At 51.3% G+C, this 17,339-nt stretch overlaps 6 protein-coding genes across 6 annotated transcripts; 4 read left to right on the top strand and 2 right to left on the bottom strand.

Moving 5' to 3' along the window:
• Positions 1–72: 72 nt before the first annotated feature.
• BO82DRAFT_290158 (uncharacterized protein) lies at positions 73–1,158 on the top strand (the record flags this gene model as incomplete). The annotated part of the gene is made up of 4 exons (XM_025631674.1): positions 73–560; positions 713–755; positions 883–1,017; positions 1,078–1,158. 4 exons carry the CDS (start codon positions 73–75, stop codon positions 1,156–1,158), a joined length of 747 nt encoding a protein of 248 aa, XP_025489079.1.
• A 606-nt stretch (positions 1,159–1,764) lies between these two features.
• BO82DRAFT_367212 (putative hexokinase) lies at positions 1,765–3,414 on the bottom strand (the record flags this gene model as incomplete). Its single annotated transcript, XM_025637073.1, has 1 exon — positions 1,765–3,414. One exon carries the CDS (start codon positions 3,412–3,414, stop codon positions 1,765–1,767), a length of 1,650 nt encoding a protein of 549 aa, XP_025489078.1.
• Positions 3,415–7,969: 4,555 nt separating this feature from the next.
• On the top strand, positions 7,970–9,740 carry BO82DRAFT_434559 (putative lipase; the record flags this gene model as incomplete). Its single annotated transcript, XM_025640954.1, has 3 exons — positions 7,970–8,332; positions 8,459–8,989; positions 9,156–9,740. Exons 1-3 carry the CDS (start codon positions 8,207–8,209, stop codon positions 9,738–9,740), a joined length of 1,242 nt encoding a protein of 413 aa, XP_025489077.1. The 5' UTR covers positions 7,970–8,206.
• A 1,549-nt stretch (positions 9,741–11,289) lies between these two features.
• BO82DRAFT_376785 (uncharacterized protein) lies at positions 11,290–13,350 on the top strand (the record flags this gene model as incomplete). Its single annotated transcript, XM_025637544.1, has 3 exons — positions 11,290–11,379; positions 11,450–11,614; positions 11,782–13,350. The coding sequence occupies 3 exons, from the start codon at positions 11,290–11,292 to the stop codon at positions 13,348–13,350; spliced, it is 1,824 nt and encodes a 607-aa protein (XP_025489076.1).
• Positions 13,351–14,115: 765 nt separating this feature from the next.
• ura6 (uridylate kinase ura6) lies at positions 14,116–15,391 on the top strand. The gene is made up of 2 exons (XM_025630127.1): positions 14,116–14,118; positions 14,251–15,391. Exon 2 carries the CDS (start codon positions 14,419–14,421, stop codon positions 15,055–15,057), a length of 639 nt encoding a protein of 212 aa, XP_025489075.1. The 5' UTR covers positions 14,116–14,118; positions 14,251–14,418; the 3' UTR covers positions 15,058–15,391.
• On the bottom strand, positions 15,392–17,339 carry BO82DRAFT_147053 (PCI domain protein). The gene is made up of 3 exons (XM_025630128.1): positions 17,002–17,339; positions 15,814–16,909; positions 15,392–15,594 (listed from the first exon to the last, which is right to left on the bottom strand). The coding sequence occupies exons 1-3, from the start codon at positions 17,252–17,254 to the stop codon at positions 15,591–15,593; spliced, it is 1,353 nt and encodes a 450-aa protein (XP_025489074.1). The 5' UTR covers positions 17,255–17,339; the 3' UTR covers positions 15,392–15,590.

The following is a 17,339-nucleotide window of genomic DNA, read 5'->3' as shown; positions in this document are numbered from 1 at the left end:
AATCGCGTTCAATACCTACCACTACCTATATATCTCGCTGCGAAAGAACTACCCTCCCCCCCTCACGAAACAATGGACTACAACTCAGCCGATCTGACATCAGTTCTGCGCACCCTCTCTGCGCTATCCAACCAACAATCCCCAGCTTCATCTTTTGACATTATTCCGCCCACTAACTCTCAGGCCTACAATTCCAATGACCCCGAAGACAATGATCCATACGAACCATCAGAAACCCTCCCCTCGGTTCCCGTGACGCGCCAGCAGCAAGCGCAGCAGCAGAAGGCTTTGCCCTTTCAAACCCCCAGCTATACCCACCCTCCGCGAGCCCAGACAACCCCAAATGGCACAACAGGTGACTCTTCATTTATCACCACTTGGAATGCCGCTCTCCGCCACGTCATGCGCACAGTGGCCCAGAACGAGAACCTCCAGAGCCGCATCCGATGGTTGATCCGTCGCCAGCACGACCACGAAAAGCAGTGGTGGCAGGGTCGGGAAGCGTTGGCGAAGAAGCAGCAAGCGCGAACGGAGAAGAAAAAGGAACTCGATGCTGTGCTGTGAGTGGAATCCAACAGTCGCGGGGAACCCCTGGCATTCCCTATGTTCCGTGGTCGATGCAGGTCGCCCCGGTCCCGAAACAAAAGAAAAATAAAGAGCGGGTCTCAGGTACTATCTAGAGATCGTTTCTCTCTGACTCTCAATCAACTAGACGCTCTGTCGGTGCGCCAGTTGACAATAACAAATCAATCTCGGTACGTACTGCGCTGGTGGCGTTATCGTGACAGGCCTTGAAGACAAAAGACACGAGCGCAGAAACGCGAGCAGAACTGGGTTTTTATCTGACTGGACTAATGCGCCTTTGTGGCACTTGACTAACAGACAGCCGAGGAAGATCAAGCCGAGCTGACTAACTACGATGCGAAGGTCTACAGAGCTTCAAGGCAGATGGCCGATGCCATGATTGCGGAGCTGCGTGCATTAGGGATTCCATTCTTCAGTATCCGGAAAGACCTGGTGCTGGCCGCTGATGCCAAGTCCGAGACTGTAGTGAATCCGTTTGGCGGCCAGAAAGAGACGCTCATTACCAGGCACGATTTGTTGCAGTTGCAACGGCGGATTCTGGAGTTGTTGTTGGATCTTTGTGGGGAGCAGTAATTCATCTGCCTCCCAGAACAATCTGTGCAGACTGTAACCAGTCGTGACCTTCTGTCATGTTTGTGTGCACACGTGCTACTGTCGCCATTCGCGGTCTGGTGTAGCCACGTTTCGTACAGCGAGACCCGTCTGGATCTTGAGTTGAGAAGACCAGTCTCTGAAGATCAGCACAAGCCAAGGTGTTGTATATGTCCGAGGGGGCCGTGGGGCATCACACAGTCCTTGTACCGCTAACTATGATTATGTACATCAAAGTGTATAAAACAATCCTCAACCATCTATCTCGTTGGCCGCTTGGTATTCAAAGATGCTGCGCATGAGTATTAATCCCGTATATGCAATGGAAACAAACCCTAGATTAGAAATACAGCCCAGACGATGGCATGGGCAGTGAATCACCCAAAGCAAGGAGCAGGTAATGAGGCAACCATCGTCCAATTGCCCACATTCGAAAAAGCAACAGACACAACAGCGCCCGAACACAGCAGAAAACACCTAAAAATGCAAAGAAGGTTGGCATGGGGCTGGGTGATTATTGGAGGAATGAGCAATTCATAATGCATACCGCAGGCACCTTTGCTCACCAGATCATGTCCCCTCTGAAGACTACTCTGGTTTTTTATCTGCAACAGCCACGGCTACAGCGACTGCAGCTCCAGCAATAGCACTATCTGGAGCAGGATCAAGGCGGATGTAAGGTTCTGCCAACGACATGGAAGGCAGTTGCAAAGTGTGGATCTCCTTGACAAGCTCGTTCAGATAAAGTTGACAACGATCTCTGAACCCAGGATACTTGTTGATGACACTACCATCGCAGGCGATCGACAAGCTTAGGGGGCTACATTCACTCTCAACCACAGTCACCTCTTGCGTCTCTTTGAGGGATGCGGTGGCGGGAACTGTGAGTTCCGGATACTCTGCCTCATTGCGCAAGCACCACATGCTATGAATTGCTGTCGCAAGATATCCTGCGGCTCGGTTCGAGACGATCTGGCAGATGCGCTGGAGAAATCGCATGTCCTCCAACGACGGAGGTGTGGTAAACGTATGTTCCTTCTGCAAGATGTTTGTCGAAGAGGTTAAGCTGGGCGATGTATCAGCTTCGATGTAAGCCATGATACTAGTGTCAAAAGAGTAAGCGTCGCGCATTGAGTGAGGAAGATTGCCGCCAAACAGCTGTGCTGTGTCCACTGCCTCGACGATAATAAGCCGAATGATTTCGCCCAGGTAGCGGCCAGTGATCATATACTCCAGAGGCTGATAGTCAGGTCGAAGATGAGTGCTGTTCAGAACCTCGTCCCACCGGGACATAGGTAATATTCCGCCACCAAACATACTCATCTCGCTGTTGATGATAACGTGTTTTGCATAATTGAACCAACCTGGAGGTCTGGTGCCGAACTTGGTCAATCCGATCTGGTGCACAGGGAAATGAATAGCCACATTTGTTCCGGTCCCTAAAATGAGGGACATGCGAGTCGCCGGATCCAGATAGGCATGAGACAGCAGGGTTGCGGAGCTGTCATTCACGATAGCATCCACTTCGATGTTCAGGCCACGCGCTCTGCAGGATTGGACAATTAAATTGCCGAGCTCCTGGCCAACCGTGCCATTAGAACAATGAAACCCCTTGCCCATATGTATTACCAATCCGCTGCTTATGGATGTTTGCTCAATCGGAAACGACCAGGACAAGCCCATGGAAAGTGGGGTATCGCCCCGGCCATAATTTGAGCGTACTTCTTGTAACATGGCATCGATCTTTGTTGCCATCCAGTCGAAGAACAGCGTTCCTTCCAGCAACTTGACATCATTATCAATTGACGAGGAAGACACATGAAGGATACGCATAACCCCCTGACCACGCAGTTCTACCAAGGCTACACGAAGTGTGGAGCCTCCAACATCCAGCGCCAAGTACGTTCCCTTCTCTGCCCCTGAAGGTAGAGCATGGTTATAGGATGGCAACATGCATACCGGGCTGACTTGAAGACAGGACTTGAACTGCGCACGAATCTTGTCTGACATTGTGATCATGTTTTGCACAGACAAAGGTGCCGTGAGCAGACGATCGATCTCACTCGCAAAGTCATCCAGCGTCCGACGTCCCCAATAAGCTCTCTGAAAAGCTTTCCGCCGCTTGCGGGAGGAGTCGCGGAAGAGAGATGGGAATAGAAGCATTGCCTCCAGGGCTGCAACAATGTTGGTGAAGAGTTCTTGCATTCGATGCAGGACCTTGACTAAGGGAGCTGGCATGGTGCGGGTATTGACGTCTACCTTTAAGAGTGCGGGCAGTAGCGACGAGTGGCTGTCCAGCCTAAGGTAGGGGAAAATGAGAAGACGAGGCCGTAGTCAACTTTGGCTGCTTTTCATACAGCGAAACAAGCAGCGGAAATAAGCAGTCGTGAGATAGAGGCCACTTAAGTAGACAAAAGAAGTACACTCGCTCGGGCCAATGAGGTAAGAATCCTCAAATATTCTCTTCGCCAGTGGAGCAGATCAGATGTATGAGATCGAGGGTGGCACCGCCACGGCAAGTCACAAATCCTTGCTCAGCTTGCAGTGGACACGGTCCGCGAACCACGAGTCAAAAGACGGAGAAGACGGTAATATATCAATGTCGTAGTGATATATCAGTGACAGAAGACCACGGTCAAGCCTGATACCTATTACTGTCTTCCACTTTTCTCTTTTTGATTTTCCTTCCGAGAAAAGTAGGGGAGGAAAAGAGCAAGGTGTACTCCGGATGCTTGGTTCCCTCCTCTTCCTACTGTGAGTGGAGGAGATTGAGCCGAAGTCAAACGAGTTGCAAGGGGGAGGGGGCGGGGAGGGAAATTTAGTGACGGATGGGCGGATGAATGGACGGAAGAGGGATGAGAGAAAGGATAGATGAAGGTGGACGAAGAGTGTTGAAGTTGCGTGGTTGGAGTGGGGGGAAAGGAGGTGGTAGTCGGTATTTGTTGCAGCGGAGTGATAATCAATGGTTTAATCAGTTAAGGGATAGTGAGTAAGTTAAAGAAGGGTGGGTGTGAAGGTGAAGGTAATATGGTTAGATGAATGGTTGTGGTTGTCGTCGTTGTCGTCGTGGTAGCAGCAGCAGTAGTAGTAGTCGTAATTGTTGTAGTTGTAGTAGTATCAGTAGTAGCAGTCGTAGTAGTAACTTAGTAGTAGTAGTAGTGGGAGTAGTGGGAGTAGGACCGACTTAGTGGCAGCGGTCAAGGTGTGGTTTCGCAGTGGTAATCCGAGTTGTACCGGCACTTCTAGTCTCTTAAGGTATGCGAAATCAACGCCGCGCGTGTTATCATTCCGCAGGGTACGAGGGATGAGGCGGGGGAGGAAGAAACGAAAATCGCAAATGACAGCTTAGAGGCAGACAGACAAACAGGGAGGGAAGGGGGAAGGGAGGGACATAGTTAACTGCAATCTTAGTATGTGTGATTTATTTATCAGGGGAAAAAGTGACTTGAAATTGTCTGTTGAGAGAGAGAGGGGGGGGGGGAGAGCTTTGCTTGTTTGCGTACTTGAGTGAAAAAGTGGAAACGCAGAAGGAATGGAAGGGCAAGTGCTGTTCGTATGGTCTTGCCTGGTATTGTAGGTATGGTCCGGTACTTACCACTTTTTCTTTCTTCTCCCTAACTTGAGTGTCTGCCTGGTGGAGACAACAAATTGCTACCTTGCCGTTGGACTAGACTATAATTTGGTGACTGACAGGTTAAGGTAGTATATGATTAGTCTCACAATGAGTAGCTCAGGCTTGGCCCATGCTATACGTACTAGGTATCCTGAGCTAACTGCTATTGGTAGTTGAAATGTCTATGGAGGTTTGCAAACCTATTTTGTCTTGTCTCAAAGGTGACCAGATAGTGTGCTGTAATCTTCTCCGTGGTATCAAATCTAAAGCAGACCGACAGACAGACGTCTCGACTAACCTTCATGAATCTACATTGTGTTGTACTTATTATGGCGAGAAGCTGTATGTACTGTACTGTGCAGTTCTATTCGTGTGTGGATCAGTGGATACAAAGGCGCAATCGAACTCGATTATCAGTAGTGTGACAGTGTTGCATTGGATGAAGTGGATTGATTACTACTAGGTACTGGTCGCTCATAGATACGTCCTGTTTGGAAACTGTTTTGGTATCTCCGATACCAGTGACCTGTCTCTTGGTTGGGAAGGAAATTGATGGATAATTGATGGATGAGGATTATGATGACACACGAACTGATGTCCTCCACATACTCACATTCTCCGATGGATTCTCAACGGTGGCTCTTTACAGGTATGGTGGTCGGGCAATGTGGCTGCGTCCCTTCTGCGACGAATTCGGCAGGCCGAAAGCCTGGCTCGGGAGTCGACAATGATGACAATGTCGTTGGTGTTGTTGAGCAGTTGAGTTACGACAGAGAGTCAGAGGCCCTTGGCTGATATATCCTTCTTGGGTTTCCTTCTTCTTCTTCTTCTTCTTCTTCTTCTGCTGCTGCTTCACTTCGAGTTTTTGCCCCTCAGTGGTATGTGACACTTCTAGTCAAAACTCAGGACAGTAAGTTACTGTACATACATAAAGACCACTGTTGGGTGCAACGGTGGTAGTCGGGCTAATCATCCCGTCGTCTAGTGTTACACTGGCTACGGAGTAGGGATCCCTCGGTGGGCCATCCATCCACCCTCCACACCCTTCCTCCCTCCCTCCCTTCCTCCCTCCTTCCTCCCCTCCGAATCATCACCCCTCCTAACTTACCTAGTATGTACTGTACTCACTCAGGTACCTGACAGGAAACCCCCCCCCGGATCAGTCATCAGCTATGTAACTATCTCGTTGCATAATCCTTCCCGATTTCATCGATCCTTCTCCGGCTCTTCCTCTCTTCTTAAGTCGCCGTTGAACAGCCCCAATCTCCTTCCTCTCTCTCTCTCTCTCTTTAGGTAGAGTTCGGGTTTCAACATACACCTCCCCAGTTACCTACAACCCCATCCCCACCGCCAAAATTGAAAATCGCTTTGGTTTCACTTTCCTCCTGCATTCCAGATACCCTGCCAAGATACCGAGACACGTACTGCCAAGGGTTGAGCCCAGCTAGTGGTGTACTGGGACTCTTGAACGACTCCCATCGTGCTTGAGATGAATTGAATGCAGCTCAAGAGTAGCAAGGGGGGAAAGTCCTGGTTCCGATGCAAGTGACTTCCATCATTGCTACTGTCAGATCACGTCTGCTAGTTGGTGCTCAACTGCTCGTCTTTACCCAATGCCATGCTCAACACTACATAGTAGGCAAGCGTCCTCGTATCCTCGCTGTAACTTAGATATCAACCTCAACATACCACTATCGGTGCTTCGTTCCCACTATTCACTCAGGCCAAGACAACGATGTCATCATCAGTAAATTCCATGGTAGCCAAGCAGGCATGGATGAACATGAGTTTCGACGACTAAGAAGGGATGTTGTCCCGAGTGTTGCTTCCCGAATCTACCATCAGATGTTGCAGCGAAACACAATGTCCAGGTTCACGCTGGGCAAGCAACCGTAACCATAGAGATTGTGCTGCCCTCGTATACCCTTGAAGATGTAACCATACTTATCCATGCTTCTGAGCATATTGCTTCATCCACAATCTAGGCCCCCTGCGAGGCGTTTGATTTATGGCGTTAGGCAAGACGCCCTCCGGATTTACAGAAACCTCTCGTGCAGTATCTGCATAAGACGAGGGAAGCATTATTCGGCCATCGCGGGGATTGAATAATTAGGTTTATTGCTTGACTGGTGGCCACAAGTCACATACATCGTCGGCGACGTGAGCGTAAGACTGTCTTCGATTAGTGTTCAAAGCCTTCTGGCGGTGGACAGACATCCCTTGTCAAGGTCTGTCTCCTCTCATCTAGTTCTGTATGTAGCGCCTGAACATATCTCGGAACGTCGACTGCAGTAACTAGGGTGGCTTGCATAGGTATCTGCTCAGCTTCGGCCTTGGAATATCTAGAGGATACGGATACATCATGTCCGATTCGAGAAGATGACCATGGTTCTGCGCATATTGATGCCTAAGGCTTTCTCTTCTATCAAAATTGCTGCTATTGTCCGCATGTACGTGTACAGGTTACCACGAAGAAACATCCCCTGAATGGGGACTTTGCCTTTCAACATATGACCAGGCGGACTGAATTTATGAAGAACTGGTACAGATTCCGTTGCAAATTTCCTCAGCCTTATCACCTAATCCTCATCGTTGTTCCACCGCATGCCGGACTGACTAATGTGAACAGTGATGGACAGATGATTTACGGATGAACTTGGTATTGCTCGGCCAGCTTTTCCCGACTAGCCTTCCATCATTCAGAGTGGCCCATAACCTCCGATTAAAGGGAGGTACTTCGTACATGATCATATATCTCACGGGAAAACGAATATCAGGGCTGCAATTGTGGCAGTAGTTAGGTTTCTCCCACTTCAACAATTAAAAGGGACCAAGGAACTACTCAGCAATGCCACTTTCATCCCGATCAAATCTCGTTTGCATCGGCATTTTCCTTTTTGAGCCCTTGATCAGACTTATCTGAGCTGAGTTCATAGTAGCATTGGATTCAGCACAGAGCGTCATATTCTTTCCAGACGGAAAGCCTGACGAGCCATTTGCGCAGCATTCTTGGTCATTTGACCATCGCGGCTCTGGTTTGAGCTGGGGTTGCTAAGAAGTCCGCAGCTTTGAGCGGATGACAAGCTTACAGGGGACCCGCGGCAGGGACTTGGAAACCGAGTGAGAGCAGGCCCTGGACTATGTATGACGCCTTTCGGCCAACGCCATGTCTTTTCTTAGGTGTTGGATCCCAAAGATAGGAGCTGGCCAACTGAACGAAAGGCCGCGGTTGCTATCAGTACTCACTAGCACCTGCTCTGTCTTCGAACTACCGCCGCTGGCACCCTTTTTCTGAGTTCGAGCAAGGTTGATGTTCGATCCATGGCGAAGTATTCCTTTTTTTTGCTCGCTTATTATTGACCTCCACTCAGGAGAAGACTTCCAGTATTGGGACTCTGAGATCAGCTGCACCGGGAAATGGAGGGGAAGAGGACTAGGGGACCTCACGCATGGATGGAGTTTATACATCTTGCATCTTGCTCTGTAGAATTGCTGCAGGTTCTTTCAGGGTTTATCTCTGAAGGCACAAACCTCTGCACTCAGGTAATCTTCCCTTTTTGGCCTTCAAAATGAAACTCCGTGTTTTTCCCTCGCACAGGCTTCCTCATTGGCAATTTTATGGGGGCACTTAGCTCGTGCCCGACACTTTTGGCTAACTGCTCGCTCAAGTCTACTCCGGCTCCTACTTTGCTTTCAATCTTGACAGATGCTGCCCTTGAACCCGGAGTGGATGGCCGAGTCCTATATATTGCTCTTGCCATGCAAGCAAGGCTTGCAGGGAGTATCGCTCCTCCGATTACTGAAGACGGCTCCGTGGTCCTGGTCTTGAAGATGATTGAGAAGATCTTCGCCAGAGGTCGGCAATTCACTCTTGTCGGTCTCGCTCTCAAGATTGTCACTTCAGAACTTTTGTCACAGGACATACTCATGGGGCTCAATCAGTATCAGAACTCTCGACTAAATTTGCTTCACAACAGAAATCCAGTGCTAGCACATCAACCGCTATATCCAAAGAAAGCTGCTCGGGATGTGTCCTATAGTGTCGCGGAGGAGACTCTCCGGGCTGCTATCTTTATACAAGACGATCTGACCAGGAGAAAAGGTGAACGCAAACCCGTTCTTCTCGTTCCTGGCACGGCCATTCCTGCCGGCTCAATGTTCCAGTCCAACCTTGGAAAGCTACGAAAGGCGATACCTGAAGTAACCATGGCCTGGGTTTAATGTCCCTTCCGCGTCTCTAGGGGACGTCCAAGTCATTTCGGAATATATTGCATACGCAATCAAATATTTCTCCACCCTCTCGGAAAATAAGCTGACAGTCATAGCATGGTCTCAAGGAGGTCTCAATACCTAAAGGACATTCAAGTATCGGCCGTCCACGCGTGCCGTAGTCACGGATCTGATTGCGATCAGTCCCGACTTCAATGGGACACTGGAGATAACACTTGTTTGCGCTATCCTCTCGAGCGTTGTCTGTACTCCTGGCATCTGGCAACAAGCGTGGCATGCAAGATTTGTTCGGGCGTTGAGACGCGTCGGAGGCGATTCGGCCTATGTGCCCACGACGATTGTCTATTCCCCATATGATCAGATCGTGATGAGTGGAAAGCAGGCTTCCGGGATACCACAAGGTTCCCCGGTAGCAGATGTGTCCAACAACCACTTACAGACTATCGGCCGGAATCGGCCCGGCGGTGGCTTTTATACCCATAAAGGGGTTCTCTACAGTTCTTTGGCATGGGCGCTTATCGTAGATGCGCTTCAGCATGATGGTCTGGGAGATCTAGCCCGACTCAACCTCACGGATGTGTGCGGGCAATGGCTCCCACCTCAGCTAGGCATGGAGGATGTGAAAAGCACGGAGGGATTGCTGTTGATAGCCGTGGCCGAAGTTCTCAAGTACAAGCCGAAAATATCTCAGGAGCCTGACATTGCGGACTATGCTATGTGAAGGGTGGGTTGTGCGCCACAGCTAGCGGGCCTCTTAATGACCATTATATCCTTTGAGCATTGAAGATCTAAAAGATTGATATTACATTGTGGAAGAGTTGATAAGGCTTCTACTGTACCTTTTGATCTTAGCGCAATCTGTGCCAATTTTAATTGTCAGACGGTGCGCCAAGGGGCAAGTGGGACAGAAAAGGATTCGTACTAGGAATGAGACCATGAACCAAGGGTCCAGCCCATGTCGTTATGTTTGTCTAGACTCCGGCCCTCATCTCTCTGTGATCATACATTGTATGTATGTACATGGATATATATGCGCTGCAAAAGACTGCTAATATTTGCTTTTATGGTTGGCTCAATTAATGTGAAAACAGCCGGCCCGTGAGGCACTCGAACCATCTCCGATCTCGGCGGATCAGTGTCTCTTCTTCTCAATGGTCAAGTAGACGAACTCAAGTGTCATTCATTTGCTTGCCCAAATCGAGCGAGAACCACAACTTCACAACCGACTCAGAGTGGAATCGCATTTTGGCAATTTAACCATTGTTGTGCCAAGACCTTTGAAACGTCACCCATGGACAGCCACGACGAATGCCACGTTTTGGGTCACTCGGTGCCAAGTCACGGGTACAAGGAGATGTAACCGATGTCCGATGTCCGATGTCCGATCTCAGCAAAGAAGATATCTATCTTCAAACGGGTGACAAGACTTCGAACCACGTATATCACGTGGTGTAAACTGCACCTCCATAGTAGTATGAGGTATTACTCACACGTACAATCTACGATGATTTCAGTTCATTTATTATTATACTCATACTCCTATGAGTAAGGTACTCGTACTTGAGTCCATTTCGTTCCAGTGAGTCCACGAATCTGGCTGGATTGTGTGGTGCTGCAGCTCCACTTTCCGAAACGCCGCCAAGAGAGTCCGCCTCGCCTGATCGTCAGCGTCCATCTCAGCCATTACGTTGTCTTTGACCTTTCCTGGCCAAGCTTGATGGAGTGTCCTTCAGACTTTGCGGACTTCTAGCCTATTGCAATGAAGCCTTGTCCCCAACCCTATCCCGTTCCCTTTCTAGAGTGGTTTTTACACTCCCGTCTCCTGCTGGCGGACACACTGCACCACCACCGCTGCTCCTGCTGCTGCTGCTGCTGCTGCTGCCGCTACAACTACTACTACTACTCCTGTTGCCGTACTCCGTACGGGGGCGAGTACGTACTCCAGTACGAGTAAATGATTAGGCCCTCATTATTCATACTCCAAACATGGAACTGTTTCTTTCCCCTTGCCCTCCCCGCTCGGCAGCGTCTCCGATGATCACCCTCGACTGATAGGAATTTGGCTCTGGGGTCGGGTGACGACCGTGCTGGTTGATTTGATCGTTTCCCCTTCGTCTGCCGCGTGTTTCTCTCTTTTCTTCTCTATTTCTCTGTCTCTCTCGCTTCTTGGCCTTTCAACCTTGAGTTCATTATTCGTTGCTTATTACCCATTCAGTTGGTTGTATGTCGCCTTTGGAGGGGATCATTCCTCTCCCAGTCACTCCTTCAACATGTTATCCCTCTGGTTTCTGTCATTGCTTGCTCTCCGAGGTTCAGTCGCGAAAGCCGAAGCTGATAGTGATCTGATGTCCTTTGTCACGGTAAGAATTGGTCAAGAGTGCTAACATCGACCCTCGTCTGTCTCTAACTGACTAACTAACAATCAATCAGCTGCCGGAGATCAGAGCCCTAAAATTCGATATTGCCTATTACGATCGGCCGGCTGTCAGTCCGGGGTATTGGTTCGTTGCGCCATATGGCGTGATTGACCCAGAAGCACCCACGAAGCAATGGAAACCTTGCCAAGTTGGACCCTACATTTATGACGCAGATGGTGTAAGTGCCCATCTTCATGCTTCTTTTCTTCCCTTTTTTTTCATCGTTCCTTGATTCTGTCTCTCTGCCGAGTCATTTCTCTGGTACCTGCTGCGAGAAAGCGTAATGCTCGTTTAAAATTGCCTCGAAACTACGGAGCATCAAGCTTACCAAGTGTGGATCATTAGGTTCTCATCTGGGCCGGATCTTGCATGTTTGACAACCGCAACATATTTGATTTCAAGGCCGTGAAGAACATTGACAACGAATCCCACCTTTCATTCATTCTTCAACATGGCTACAATTCCGGTGCATCGGATAAAGGATATGGTTACATCCTCGACCAGCATTACGAGCCGGAGAATGTAGTTGCAGTGACTAACGATCTTGGGACTTTCAATATGCATGAGTTCAATGTCCTCGACGGCGGAAAGACAGCACTAGCTTGCGCCTACCGGAATGAATACGTGGATTTAGGGGACCTTGGCCGGCCAAACGAGTACGGTTGGATAGTCACAGGGGGGCTCGTCGAGCTGGACATCGCGACAGGCGAGGTCTTGTTCGAGTGGAATTCACTGGGATACATTCCCATTCATGAGTCTGTCAAAGTAAACGCCGACTGGCCGGCATCCAATGAACCTGGCTGGGATTATGTGCATGTGAACGCGGCAGACAAAAATGCGGCAGGTGATTATCTGCTGTCGGCCCGATTCACAAGCACAATCTACTTAATATCCGGCGAAGACGGACGCATCATTTGGCGACTGGGCGGTAGGTATTCCGATTTTGTCCAGGATTTTACCTTTTCCAAGCAACATCACGCGCGGTTTGTGGATTCTAACGCCACGCACACGACTCTCTCTTTCCTCAACAATGCGTCTGATGAGGCGGAGAACGAGGAGACAGTCTCAGCTGCGATGTTCGTCCAGGTCGACACAACAACCATGACGGCCCGCCTACTTGATCGGTACGACCGGCCAGACGGCGACCTGACCAGGCTGCGTGGCAGTGTTCAAAGGCTGCCCAACGGCAACGTCTTTGTTGGTTGGAGCGAGCGAGGATACCAGAGCGAGCATAGTCCTGACGGCAAGGTACTGATGCAGGCTAATTTCGCGTCCACGCGCTTCTCTTCTTACCGGTCGTACAAATTCCCCTTCGTGGGTCGGCCTAGCCAACCGCCGGACGTTGTGGCATCGGTCTACGGAACGGACGAGACGGATATGGCAACCATCTTCCATGTCAGTTGGAACGGTGCAACGGATGTTGCATCCTGGAACTTCTATGCACGCGTTGACCGGCAGGGTCTTCCGGTGCTGATCGGCAACACCACCAAATTCGACTTCGAGACCATGTATATCGCCGAAGGCTACCTGGACTGGGTATCAGTGGAAGCAGTCGACGGGGATGGCAACGTTTTGGGCACATCAGAGATCCACCGGACAGACACACCGCCGAACTGGCGCCTGGCCGGATTCCAGGGCGATGCGAAGCCCGCGCCGGACGATCCAGCTATTCTATATGGCAAGCAGAAGGCACCAGAGGAGGACGTGGAAGAGGTCGATGAGGCATATGAAAAGGCCAAGGAGGAGGCCAAGGCCGTCAATATGGCCAATGAGATCATTCACGGTGTGGGTGGCCTTTTGATATTCATTTTAGTGGTGTGTTCCGTCAGCGGGCTCCTGGCGGGCATCTACTGGATGCTTCAGCAGCGTCGTATGCAGGCATACTACGAGGTTCCAGTGGTGGCGGATGATTAGCAAAAGCATTGATTTTCAGCGGGGCATATTGTTTTAGAGAGACATATATATATAACTTACCTATTAGTAGATACATACATATCAAGATATGTGGATATATAAATATAAATATAAATTTGGATTTAAATATCAAGTTCTCTTCATTATACCTAAATGTATGTACAGTCCAGCTGCAATGTACCTTGCCCACGTGGCGCTAGTCCGCAAACGGCCTCCCCGTCAGCCAAAAACGGGGTCAAACCAACCAAACTGAGCCTTGCAGAATGCAACTTTTTGCCTACGGAGTACGATTGAATCATTTGCAACTTGACTTCGTAGTTCCTCGACAACCGGCTGCATTGACTCAGTACTTCAATCCATTCCTCTTTCTCTTTCGTTCTCTCTTGCGCTTCTCGGTCTCCTCATTCTCCTCATCCTCCCCATCTCAATCTCAATCTCATGTCGACCCTAATCCGGACTGTTCCTCGCTCACTGCGTGCCTCTTCTCGGGTGCTTCTCCAGCAACAGCTCCAGTTGCAACCCCGCCGCCCCTATTCCGCTCCCTCCTCTTCCTCTTCCTCTTCTTCCTCTTCCTCCTCTTCCTCCTCTCCTCCCTCCTCTTCCACTTCTTCCCCCCATCCTTCCCCTCCTCAATCCACTCAATACAGCCGTTCTCAATTTAAAGTCCTTCCGTTCCTGATCATTATTGGTATCGGATCTGGTTCCTTCATTCTCCTCTCAAAGTCCCGTACCGGAGTCCATAAACCCAAGCCATCCGAGGCCGTTTAAGTAAGTAAATCGATTGTTATTGTACTGTACAGTACCTCCAAGCGCCTTCTCTATATGTACCCCTCTTTCCCGCTTCACTCACTCCCCCACCAAAAAACAAACTAACATCTTTGTCTTCTACCTGATTTACAGGACTCGAACCCCTCCGCGCCTTCGGCCCCCCGCCTCCCAACCCGCCGCTCTTTTACAAGTCTCTCGATCTTATTTCTCTTTTGGAGAAACCACTCGATCTCATTCGCCTCCCAACGGAAATTCAAATAACACAAGGAAAAGAAAAAAAAGCCAATACATCCTACAAAAATGTCCTCCCCGCGCTTCTCCCCCACCACGACAACCGTCGTCTTCGTCCTCGGCGGGCCCGGCAGCGGCAAAGGCACGCAGTCTGCCAACCTCGTCCGCGACTACGGCTTCACGCACCTGTCGGCCGGAGACCTGCTCCGCGCCGAGCAAGTCCGCGAAGGGAGCCAGGCCGGCGAGCTCATCCGCACCTACATCCGCGAGGGCAAGATTGTGCCCATGGAGATCACCGTCAAGCTGCTGTCCGACGCCATGGCCGAGACCTTGGCCGCCGGCACGAACCCGGCCGCCAACGCAGGCAGCAAGCCCCGCTTCCTGGTGGACGGCTTCCCCCGCAAGCTGGACCAGGCCGTCTTCTTCGAGGACACGGTCTGCCCCTCCGAGATGACCCTCTTCCTGGACTGCCCCGAGGAGGTGATGGAGGCCCGCCTCCTCAAGCGTGGCGAGACCAGCGGTCGCGACGATGACAACGCCGAGAGCATCCGCAAGCGCTTCCGTACCTTTGTCGAAACGAGCATGCCCGTCGTCGAGGCCTTCGAGGCCCAGGGTAAGGTGGTCTCCGTGAAAGCTACCGGCGATGTCAAGGACGTCTATGAGAGGATTCGGGTGGGGCTCCGCGAGAAGGGCTTGAACCCCCTGTGAGTTCCGCCAGGAAAATGGGCGATGTGTCGCCGAGATTCCAGGGCTTGTGGAGCAGTCGGTTGGGCGATGATACGTGTGTGGTCGGTTTATAGTGTCAGCGTTTTGAAGTACATACATATTCACATCTATATACATTGCCAATAGTGTTGGAGATTCAATCTTGTTATAGACATGGTTGCGGGGCTGATCTGCCTGATTCTACATCTTTGGAGTTTTCTGCCCCTGATCTCCGCCGAGGACGCATAAACCCCAGGAGAGGGAGGTCCCTCCGCCACTAGGGCTGACATATAACAATAAAGGTCATCTCACACAGTCGATTCATCCTCCATGTTCTAGGTACAGCAGACCACCTCCTGACACCGCAAGCGATCCCAAATCGTCCATCTCGATCCGACAGTGAAAGAGAACATTCCAGCCTTGAACACAAGAAATCAGTTACAAACACCCAATCCAAAGACACGAAAAATTAGCGTTTAACACCGCTGCCCAGCCATGACACAGAGATACTTTTAAGTCTTTTTTCTAGCTCGTCCCTAGCTCCGTCTGCGCGGTTTGAAGGGTGTGGTATCTGGTAGATAGCAGGTCGAAAGACAAAAAAAACAAGGTATGTAGGTCTCATCATCAGTCATTGATCCTTCCCCGCATTTCCGTCCTTTCATCATTTACTCAGCCACAGCTTCCACGGGGGCACTGGCGACAGGAGCGGCCGGGGTCGAAGACTGGTTCTGGTTGTTGTTGTTGTTGTTGTTGTTGTTGTTGTTGCCCTGGTGGCGACGGCGGTCACCCGACTTGCCCTTGTCGGCGGACTTTCCCTGAGCAGCCTCTTCAGCCGCCTGGGCCGCCTGCAGCCCCTCGCGCACGAAGCGCTCACGCTCGGAACGAACAACACCCAAAACGCGTTCCAGGCTACGGCGCCAGACCATCAGGCGACCCTGCACCTCCGCCCACTGCTTTTCGCCGAAGACGCGGTAGGTGGCGCGGTGGACGAGGAACTCAGAGCGCAGCTGCGAAAGCTTACCCTCGACGAGACCAGCACGGATGGTATCAATGACCCACTTCTCGACATCCTCGTCCAACACCCGCAGAGCACTGGCGATTGTGGTATAGGGCAGAGAGCGGGAGGGGGTGGTAGCGGCCAGCGAGGCCAGGGTGAGCAGGCGCATCTTAGTCTGCAGAGCATCGCCCGCCTCGGCCAGCACACCGCCTGAGATACCAGCCAGAGGGCTGGTGGCAATAAGAGCCTCGTAAGCGTCAAGGGTGTCGGCGGTGAAGATTTCGAGCAGCTCGAAGAGGGTGCTGTCGCTGGCGCGCAGGGCCTGAACGGCATCGGAAGCGGTCAACGGAGTGAAGTCGAAGACGGCGGGAGAGGTGAGCGCCGAAGTCAGGGCACGAACGGCCAGATCGCGGGCTTCGGAACTGGAGGCCTGGGCTGCGGGAATAGTCTGCAGGGCCTGGACGACATGGGACTGGGAAAGCTCGGCGTCTCCAGCAGCTTGGGCGGCATCGGCAATGGCCAAGTGCAGGCGCTGGGCCTCCTCAGCCTCGAGCTCCCAGGCGGCAAGCCAAGCAGGCAGCTGAGAGGTCAGCTGGGGCTTGAGGGCGTCGAATGCGACCGAGGCACCGGCCTGGCGGATGACAGCAACGATGGCCAAAAGAACGTGGTAACGGCTAGAGTCGGCGGGAGCGAGGGTGTTGAAGATGGTGGACAAGATGGAGATGGCTAGGGAGGGGCCGAACTGGGGAGAGGCGGTGATGGGTTTAGCGAGGTAGGAGCAAATGCGAGAGAGGAACATGTCCGGATCGGAGGCCTGGTGGACGAGGTGGACGAGGAGGTTGTAGGCGGAGATAATCTCTGGTTTGCGTCAATTGCGTCAATTGCGTCCATGTGTCATGAGTCTTTTGGGTCTTTCTTGGCCCCGCAGCAACAACCAAAGAACTGCTTACCCTTCTCGGGGGCCGCATTCAGGACGGTAGCGGCGGAAACCAGCTTCTTCAGAACCTCATCGCGCTGCTTGCGATCAGGTTCGGTACCAGACTGTTCCTGCTGGCGCAGAGGTTCCAACAGTGGGGCGATGTCGGCCTGGAGACTGGACGCGGCGGCGTCGGGCTTGCGAAGAGCATCGATGTACTGGGCGAACTCATCGGCGAGTTCGGTGAACGAGCCCTCGATGAGGAGGGTGGTTGAAGGGGCGGGCATCGTGGTAGTTTATAGAAGTTGATGTCAAAGGATCGATCAATGGCGTACGGAGAAGAGGAAGTTCGTCCTTTGGGGGGGAGGGGGG

The sequence above is a fragment of the Aspergillus uvarum genome (genome assembly GCF_003184745.1).
Source record: "Aspergillus uvarum CBS 121591 unplaced genomic scaffold BO82scaffold_51, whole genome shotgun sequence".
NCBI classification, from domain to species: domain Eukaryota; kingdom Fungi; phylum Ascomycota; class Eurotiomycetes; order Eurotiales; family Aspergillaceae; genus Aspergillus; species Aspergillus uvarum.
The sequence above is the reverse complement of the archived record's forward strand: the minus strand, read 5'-3'. Positions and strand labels throughout refer to the sequence as shown.

Coding starts and splice junctions, on each gene's coding strand:
- ura6 (XM_025630127.1), top strand. CDS start 14,419: ATGTCCTCCCCGCGCTTCTCCCCCACCACGACAACCGTCGTCTTCGTC.
- BO82DRAFT_147053 (XM_025630128.1), bottom strand. CDS start 17,254: ATGCCCGCCCCTTCAACCACCCTCCTCATCGAGGGCTCGTTCACCGAA. Junction 16,910..17,001: donor GAATGCGGCCCCCGAGAAGG/GTAAGCAGTTCT, acceptor GACGCAAACCAG/AGATTATCTCCGCCTACAAC.